The 10,154-nt window shown below is 35.2% G+C and overlaps 1 protein-coding gene across 1 annotated transcript; it reads left to right on the top strand.

Moving 5' to 3' along the window:
- Positions 1-8,114: 8,114 nt before the first annotated feature.
- rps26 (ribosomal protein S26) lies at positions 8,115-9,371 on the top strand. Its single transcript, XM_073823518.1, has 4 exons — positions 8,115-8,165; positions 8,698-8,875; positions 8,984-9,114; positions 9,279-9,371. Exons 1-4 carry the CDS (start codon positions 8,163-8,165, stop codon positions 9,312-9,314), a joined length of 348 nt encoding a protein of 115 aa, XP_073679619.1. The 5' UTR covers positions 8,115-8,162; the 3' UTR covers positions 9,315-9,371.
- The last annotated feature ends 783 nt before the right edge of the window (positions 9,372-10,154 follow it).

The raw sequence follows: 10,154 nt of genomic DNA on the forward strand, positions 1-10,154 counted from the left end.
ATTTGAAAAAATTTCAAAACAAAACTTCAAGTCTGACCAAGCAATGTTGTCCTAGAGCAACTACTTTCAATCCAAGGTTAGAAAAGAGTCACTTTAAACTCAAAGGAACACTACAGCAAACAGGAGATCTGGAAAACAAAAAATTGTGACAAGCAGCTTTCTCAAAAATGTGTGGAAGATAGAATAATGTCAAACTAATTTAAATCACATTAAAAAAATCTAAAACAAAACCTCACTGGTTTGGGCCGAGTAAGAGTTTGGCCAAGCAAAGTTGTTGTAGAGTGACTACTTTCCATCTGAGGAAAGAAAAGAGTCTCTTTAAACAAAAAAAAAACAAAAAAAAACAGTATGGATAAATGCATGACAAAAAAAATCTATCAACAACCAAAAATTGTGGAAGACAGAACCATGGCCAAAAATTAAATCATTTGGTAAAAATACAAAACCTAACCTTACTGGTTTGGGCCGAGTAAGAGTTTGGCCAAGCAAAGTTGTTGTAGAGCAACTACTTTCAATCCGAGGAAAGAAAAAAAAAAATTTTTTTAACTGAGGTTAAAACAGGTACATGATCGCTAAAAGGACCACTAAAATTGTGACAAGCGGTTTTCCCAAAAATTGTGGAAGATAGAATAATGGCAAAAATAGTAAATTACTTGATAAAAATCCAAAACAAAATCTCACTTGGATGGACAGAGTAAGAGTTTGGCCAAGCAATGTTGATGTAGAGCAACTACTTTCAATTCGAGGAAAGAAAAGAGTCACTTTAAACTCAAAGGAACACTACAGCAAACAGGATATCTTGCCACAAAAAATGTGACAAACAGCTTTCCCAAAAAATTGTGGAAGATAGAATAATGGCAAAAATAGTAAATCACTTGATTAAAATCCAAAACAAAACCTCACTTAGTTGGACAGAGTAAGAGTTTGGCCAAGCAATGTTGATGTAGAGCAATTACTTTCAATCCGAGAAAAGAAAAGAGTCACTTTAAACTCAAAGGAACAGTACAGCAAACAGGATATCTGGACCACAAAAACAGTGATAAGTAGCTTTCTCAAAAATTGTGGAAGATAGAATAATGTCAAAAAAATGTAATCATTTAAAAAAAAAAAATCAAAACAAAACCTCACTGGTTTGGGCCAAGTAAGATATTGGCCAAGCAATGTTGTTGTAAAGCGACTACTTTCTATCCGAGGAGAGAACTTTGTTTAAACTCAAAGTAATAGTACATTCAGGTACATGATAACATCCACAAAAAAAATTGAGACAAGCAGCTTTCCTAAAAACGGTGGAAGACAGAATAATTAAATCACTTGATGAAAATCCAAAACAAAACCTTTTGAGAGTTTGGCTAAGCAATGTTGTTGTAGAGCAACTACTTACAATCCGAGGAAAGAAAAAAAAGTCACTTTAAACTCAGGTTAAAACAGGTACATGATATATGGACCACAAAAATCATGACAAGCAGCTTTCCCGAAAAATTAGGAAGATAGAATAATGGCAACAAAAAAAATCCAAAACAAATCACACTCGGCTTGACCAAGTAAGTGTTTCGCCAACCAATGTTGTAGAATGACTACTTTCAATCCGAGGAAAGAATAGAGTCACTTTAAACTTAAAGGAACAGTACAACAAACAGGATATCTGGACCACAAAAAATAGCAACAAACAGCTTTTCCAAAAACCGTGGAAGAAAGAATAATGGCAAAAAATGTAATCATTTGCTAAAATCCAAAACTTAAACTTTACTTGATTGGACTGAATAAGGCGACTACTTTCAATGAAAGAAAGAAAGAAATCACTTTAAACTCAGGTTACAACAGGTACATGATATATGGACTACAAAAAACAGTAGTCCATATAAAGTAGTTTCTAAAAATTAAATATGTGATAAAAATGCAAAACCGAGTAAGAGTTTGGCCAAGCAGTGTTGTTGTAGAGTGACTACTTTATAAAAGATTCACTTTTTAGACTCTAAAGAACATCACAGAAAACTGGTTCATGGACCACAATGTGGAAAACAGGTATATGGACCACAAAAAATTGAGCAGCTCTTTTACCACAAATTACGGAAGGCTGTTTTCTCTCTTTTCTCTTGGGGCCTATGGAAAGGGTTGAGATACAGGCTGCCGGGCAAAACGGACCAAAGAAAGTATATGGAATGTGAGCAAAGTTCGGGTCACCGTGCTGAATAGAGCACAGTGGAGCAGTGGTCACATGCAGGGCTGATGTAGTGTGGGCGCATGGGTTCAACAGAATGTGTGGATTCTGCACAAACCCAAAAAGGGAGGAAAAAACTGTGGTACCTCAAGACGAGAATCCCAACATTCTTTAGTGTCAGCCCTGATGAGAAAGGTTTCGGCAGCGCAGCATGCCTGGGATTATGCGTGTCTGCGAGTGTGTGTGATAATTGCGAGGTGTGCGAGTGCGGTTGTGTGTGGATTTCGGAGTGCCTGGGCATGGCAGCTGGGAAGCAGGCAGAATCCAGGAGATTTGAACCCTACATGCTGCCTGACCCTCTCAGCAGATGGTGGCTCCAGAGAAACTGCCATCTCACATCACAAAGGCTCTAGTCTTGTAACATCTCCATCACTCGCTCCTACTCTGCCTTGCAACTGCTCCCTGACAAGAAGCAATGTTAAAGATGACAGGGCATTAGTTGGCATCATTGTTTAGAAATCATAATGCAATTGGATGTATGATCACTGATCTACTAAATGATTTGATTCACATGAACACTACTTGAATTTAAAGGATTGTTTACTCACCGTCATGTCATTCCAAACCTGTATGGCTTACTTTGATTTGTGAACAAAACAGAAGATATTTTGAAAAATTAAACAGTTTTTTTTTTTCATGTATGTCCATAGGGTCCAAAACAAAACTGGAACCTGTTAAATGTCACAGTATGGACAAAAAAAAAAAAAAAAAAAAACACCTGCCATTTTCCAAAATATCTAAAAGGAGTTTTATGGCTTTCAGCCTATATCTAGGGTCTAAAGGGAATCAATAAAAAATTCATGAGATCGAATTATTAATTTGTGGCCATGATAAGCTGCATATCATGCACATGGCTCCATTACTTGTGGATTATTGTGATGTTTTTATCAGCTGTTTGGACTCTTATTCTGACGGCACCCATTCACTCCAGTGGATCCATTGGTGACCAAGCGATGTAATGCAAATTTTTCCAAATCTTTTCTGATGAACCAACTTATTTACATCTATTATGGCTTGTGTATTAATAAATTTTCATTTTTTCGATGAACTACTTCCATAATATTACCTTCTTTTGAATGAAGTGACAACAGCAAATCATGTTTATGTCTGTGACGCAACTAAGATCTTTCAATATGTTTTTTTTTTAATCAAATGTAAATTCATGTCCTAGTCACATCTTCTTGGTTATATAAACATTACTGACACTATCAGAATTTTTTTTTTTAATATTTTTTTTAATATTTTTACATTAACAATGTAATCAATATTCGATTCATTAAAGCCAAGTATGAATCTCATCAAGGTAACATTAGTGTTTTTAAGCATTTTACATTTATTTCAATAATATATTTTGTTTGTGAACTTATGTTCAGGTATTTTTTTTTAAGTTAACTATTTTTTTTAGCTATCAGTTATCAAAGCTCAGTAAATATTGGTCACAGACACGGAGATTTACCTTAAGTTTCACCAAGCTGAACACTCACTAAAATCTCCCACAGATCATGTTTTCTTGCCATTTTATGTTATATTTTGACGCAACAAAGAGGTTTTATCTAAATGTGTGAGTTGTTTACTTACTTTTTAAAACAGTCTTCTCATTAACGGCATTAGATTGTTCATTCAGACTGCTATCGAGAACACTAGAGGCGGGATTTATCGCATGAACCAATCACAGCCGATCATAGCCAGTCATATCCAATCATAATGCAGATGCTTCAAGGGGGTCTGTCAAAACCAAAACTCAATGGGCTCAGGGAAGGCGAGAGAGATGAGGACTCCTTTTGTAACTTCACCTGCTGTTGTCGATATTAGACAATGTTTGTTTAGAAAAGCGAGTGATTTATATACTTTTTGTAACATTGGCATTGTTTTATTTTTGTATTATGAATTTCTTTAAGGAGACACTGCCTCCCTTGTCTCATCAAAGGAAATACCCCTTCTCCTATTTTAAAATTTTGACACTCATAATATTACTTTTAACAAAACACAGACTATGATTGACACAAATAATTGTGCAGAGGGAGATTTGTACATTATTAAGTGGATAAGTATGCACAGAAATAGGAGCTGTGCACTTTTAAACCCACTTCTTTCCTGAGGATGTTTCTGTGGAATGAGGGTGGGTATTATAAACCATTAGACTGATGTCTGAGGCTTATACTTAGCAATGTGTGCAGTGCAGTTCAGACTGGAGTCTGCGGGAGAAAGTCTGTGTGAAATAATATCTTTATTCCAGTACAAGCGTGTATGCCGGCATGTGTGTGGGCGAACGGGCCTGATGCAGTAATGATTTAGGTGGCAATATCGACCCCCCTCACTAATGGACCATGACCTCTTGATTTAGTCTATTGAGGCGACAGGCGGTTCTCAGTAGGCCTGTTTTTCAGCCAGGCTAAATCACTTTCTGCAACCACATGATGACAGAGATCAAGTTTAAATAATGCTGCCATATTATTTAGATTGTTGTTGGCTCGGAAGCAAATGTTTTAAAGAATGCAAAAGAAAATATCAGTGTTTTTGTCCATAAAAATAAAAGTCGGTGGAGTCCAGTGTTGTTTGCTGTGTTTCTACTTACCACAAACACATAGACATAAAATATGTTATCATTTTACTTCTCGAAACATCTGCTAATTAAAAAAAATAGTACACAAAAAAAATTGTCCTAACAACTAAACGCACCAAATAGTAGAAAATATCTGACCGCTGGATCAGAATCAAGTATCTCAAACAGCTGCATAATGCCTAAATATTTTAACTGGATCATACCTAACAATTTTCCAGCATGACAATCACAAATGTCACCTGTGGAGCTGAAAATTCTATATGTGACCCTTGGACAAAACCAGTTATAAGGGTTTTTGGTAGAGATACGATATGTTTTTGATTATAATATTTGGTTGAGATACAACTATTTGAAAATCTGGAATGTGAGGGTGCAAAAAAAAAAAATCTAAATATTGAGAAAATTGCTTGCAAATTTGTCCAAATGAAATTCTCAGCAATGCATATTACAAATCAAAAATTAAGTTTTGATATATTTGCAGAAGGAAATTTACTAAATATCTTCATGGAACATGATCTTTAATTAATATGCAAATGATTTTTGGCATAAAATAAAAATTTATCATTTTGACCATACAATGTTTTTTTGCTAGTTATGACTGGTTTTGTGGTCCAGGATCACTTATTGTAGTATATCTGCAGTACTTCATGCACTTTCATTCTATCCAGTATTGAGGGGAAAAAATATATCAATGGTACAATTGTCTAAATGCAATCCACTGGAAAAAAAAAAAAGTTGTTAAAGACAAAGGGAAAAGCATTGGGTTTTTTGGTTTTAATTATTGGCTATGTTTTTACAGCAACAGTGGGCAAGTGTTCAGCTCTGACACATGAACGGAGGAATGTTTATTTGCTGCAGTTTAGGGGCATAGTGGTTACAGGAACACTGACACATTCCTCTGTCACCATCTCTGCCTTTTTCTCTCTGTCTCATAATGTCTTAAAACACTGTTTAGCTTTTGCACATTCACTGACTAAAGCTTTCTGTCTCAAATTCAATTTACAAATGCTAATATTACAGTCACAGCAGTCTTAAGTGCTGTACTATCACAAGGTCAAAGAAAAACACAATATGAGTGGGAGTGATTTTGACTGCATGCTCCTTTGCGTCAGCGCGCCCAGGTTCCATCCTTTCAATTCCCATTAGCAATCATATAAAGAAGACATTTTTCTTGGCAACAGCTCCCTGACTGCAGTGACACAGGGGACAGTCAACCGCAGGAGCTACACATCCACTCTTCCAGACTGAACACATGCATGCTGAGAGCTGCTTGCATAAGAACACCTCCCTCTTTTGCCCCCACCCTTTACCAACACAACCCAAGTCTATAATCACTTCCAGAAGCAAAACAGAGGACATTTCAGAATGTCATCAGCCAAACCGTCAATCACTGTCCATAATCTGAGAAATCCAGCTCAGTGAAATGACAACACTGCCACATACAGAGGTGTGGTTTGATGTTGAATGACAGTGGTATTCTGAGAGCAAAAAGTTCATGAAGAAATCCACTGTGGACTACGAGAACCCGTCCCCACCTATATTCAGATTAGTGGTCGAACAATACAGGTGTTTTATTGATTCTTGCATTTCTACTTTTGATGTCCAAATCTTGGCAACTACTGTTGGCAGTGCTTGGTTTGGCAAGTGGTTGATCCTTATTTAATTTAGTCTACACTTTGACAAAAGCAACTGGGTGAGATGCTTGGTTCTCTGTGCTATGACAAAGCTTTTACTGACATCTAGTGGAAATCTTAATAAGCCACACATTTATGCACACGAATTTACCTTGCATTGCTTGGACTTACCTGAGATGAGGATAAATCAACTGCAAGGTCCAGTATGAAAATTAACTATGGTTTTACAACAAATAAAACTATAGTTAAACCATGGTCACCACAAACAGTTGAGGCCAAACGTTTACATACACCTTGTAGAATCTGCAAAATGTTAAATATTTTATCAAAATAAGATGGATCATACAAAATGCATGTTATTTTTTATTTAGTACTGACCTGAATACGATATTTCACATATAGTCCACAAGAGAAAACCTTGAACCCTGTTCAATAGTTTACATACACCTGATTCTTAATACTGTGTTGTTACCGGAATGATCCCACAGCTGTGTTTTTTTGTTTAGTGGTAGTTGTTCATGAGTCCCTTGTTTGTCCCAAAAAGTTAAACTGCCTGCTGTTCTTCAGAGAAATCCTTCAGGTCCCACAAATTCTTTGTTTTTGTGTTTTTGAACCCTTTCCAACAATGACTGTATGATTCTGAAATCCATCTTTTCACACTGAGGACAACTGAGGGACTCATATGCAACTATTACAGAAGGTTCAAACGCTCAGTGATGCTCAAGAAGAAAAACGATGCATTAAGAGCCGGGGGTGAAAACTTTTGAACAGAATGAAGATGTGTACATTTTTTCTTATTTTGCCTAAATATCATATATATTATTTTTATTCAGTGCTGCCCTTCCGAAGCTACAGAAAATGCTTACGTGTTTCCCAGAAGAAAAAAATAGGCTAAGCTAAATTTACCCTGAACGTCAAATTCAAAAAGTTTTCATCCCCGGCTCTCAGTGCATGGACCTGAAAGATTGAAGTTTAACTGTTAACTAAATAGGGGACTCACAAACAGCTATCACTAAACAAACAAACAAACAAACAAACAAACAAACAAAAACACAGCTGTGGATCATTCAGGTAACAACACAGTATTAAGAATTCATTTTTATAAATTATAAATATAAAAATATATATTATAAATTATTTTCTGCACTATATTGTGCAGAAAATATTTTAATTATTTATAATTATATAATTATTTTTTACACTATATTGTTTACATTGTTTACGTGGTTTGCACTCTCTACCATGTGCCCTTACTTGTATATTGTGTTTTTCATTTTATATATTATGTTTATTTGTATTTATTCATATTTTTAAATTCTACCTTTGTATTTAATGTTACTTGTATGCACCATGGGTCTGAGAGTAACGCAATTTCAATTCTCTGTATGTCCTGTACATGTGGCAAAATTGACAATAAAGTTGACTTTGACTTTGACTTCTCTTGTGGACTATTTGTTAACGTCTTTTACGTGAAATATCTTATTCAGGTCAGTACTACATAAAAAATAACATGCATTTTGTATAATAAATAGCATTTTGCAGATTCTGCAAGGTGTATGTAAACTTTGACCTCAGCTGTATTTACCTATCTTAACGTTAAACTATTTAAACAAATAAAATATCGTTCTATTATTACCTTAAAATCTCTGGGTCTTTTATTATCTTACCCGGAGACTTCCGGCTGCTGCTCCCTATATAAGTGACGTAAACGCTTTTCCGGTCCTCTCTCATGCCTCTCTGAATCAAGATGGTGAGTTTACCAATCGTTCAGACAGAGGCCAGTCTTTTATTGTGTGATTATGACGACGAGTTAGTCCGTTTTTGTCACCGGTTCTACATTTCGGACTAATTTATTTCCTTGTACAGCTAAACACTGCTCTGTTTTGTTAATATTAAGTCATTAAATCGCTCCTGTGAAGTGTAACGCATGTCCACCGAAGCACGTAACATATACCTCATATTTGAACATTCAACTGGTTATGTTAAGCCTTAACATGCGGTAACATACAGTAACGTTCTTTCACACAGTAATTCATTATGTTTTAAAAACTCGGATAAGTGATGGGAGATTTTCAGCCTATAGACTATTTGTATGCCTTTTACTGTATACACTAGATGTAGGTTACAACAATGAAGTGCATATACACCTACAGTGGAGTCCCGCTGACACTGACAGACGCAGAAACTTTTAATTAAAAAATCATAAATCTGACATTTTGTAAGGTCTGTCTGTAAAGTTATCATTTGTAAAACAGTGCTAACTGCATTTCTTCATCTCACAGACTAAGAAAAGGAGGAATAACGGTCGTGCCAAGAAGGGACGTGGACATGTCCAGCCCATCCGTTGCACAAACTGTGCCCGGTGTGTCCCTAAGGACAAAGCCATCAAGAAGTTTGTCATCAGAAATATTGTGGAGGCTGCGGCTGTTAGAGACATCTCTGAAGCCAGTGTGTTTGACTGTAAGTTAACACTCTTTCTTTAGGATATCTCAATACTAGGCTTCTAGTAAGCCTAGTACGATCGGGGTGTTGAAGCATTACTATAATTGTTTCTTTGTTCTTCTACAGCCTACGTTTTGCCCAAGCTCTATGTGAAGCTGCACTACTGTGTCAGCTGTGCCATCCACAGCAAAGTGGTGAGGAACCGCTCTCGTGAGGCCAGGAAGGACCGTACTCCTCCTCCACGCTTCAGGCCCACTGTAAGTCATATATATATATATATATATATATATATATATATATATATATATTCACATCCACTTTAAATACGAATGTAAGCATACATGCTGTACTTGATAGTTATGAAACATGATGATTTCATAACCATTTAATACAAATTTTACTCATGTTGCTTCCTTTTCAGGGTGGTGCCCCAAAAGTCCCTCCAAAACCAATGTGATCTGAAGATATTTGCATACGTTTCTATGTAAGGAAATAAAGTGGACTAAAATTATAAGATTGTTCTTCTGTGTTTTTGTCTGTGTACTTGAAGTTTTGTTGTTTGTGAAAGAGTACATGGGGAAATAACCGCTTAATGTTCCAGTCATATGAACTACTAGACCTTAAATGTTTTTTTCTTCTTTTCTACATATCGGGCAAAATGGTTTAAAACAAATTAATTTACTGAAGTGCATTTTGCAAAAATATTGTGAAATATTTAAGTAACAATTTACAATGTTCATTACCCATTAACAATGCCACAGCATTTATTAATCTCAATGGTTATTTCAACATTTCCTAAGGCAGTTTTAAAATCAAAAGTTGTATCTGTTACATTAGTAAATGCAGTTTGAACAATGAACAATTCTGTTTTTATTAAAGGCTTTAAAATACATTGCTCATAGTTACTTCAGAGAAGTATTCTCTATTTTCTTTCAAATAAAACCTGAAGTCTTTCATATTTTAATTAAATTAGTTATCTAGTTATAGAGTTCTCATGAACAAACTTAAACTTAGAAATGATCTGAAATTAAATATAAAGGATAAGAACACTTACATTAAAATGAGAATTAAGCAGTAAAATTCCACAAAAACTAATAAACAAAAAACAAACTTTGTTAAAATATAAATAAAAACCATTCATAAATACTACTGATACTAAAATATCTGCACTTAAACAAGTTGGCTTAACTGAGAAAAGCTATTTATAATACATGCTATAACTCTAAAATTAAAATTATTTTAATAGAGACTACATGGAATATTTGCATTTTTCTAAACTAATCTGTCACGCAGTGCA

Source organism: Garra rufa, chromosome 18, assembly GCF_049309525.1.
Source record: "Garra rufa chromosome 18, GarRuf1.0, whole genome shotgun sequence".
Taxonomy (NCBI): domain Eukaryota; kingdom Metazoa; phylum Chordata; class Actinopteri; order Cypriniformes; family Cyprinidae; genus Garra; species Garra rufa.

What these genes read in the sequence shown, in the direction of transcription:
- rps26 (XM_073823518.1), top strand. An exon ending in TGAAGCCAGTGTGTTTGACT is followed by an intron (nt 8,876 to 8,983) that starts GTAAGTTAACAC and finishes GTTCTTCTACAG; the next exon opens with CCTACGTTTTGCCCAAGCTC. An exon ending in CTCCACGCTTCAGGCCCACT is followed by an intron (nt 9,115 to 9,278) that starts GTAAGTCATATA and finishes CTTCCTTTTCAG; the next exon opens with GGTGGTGCCCCAAAAGTCCC.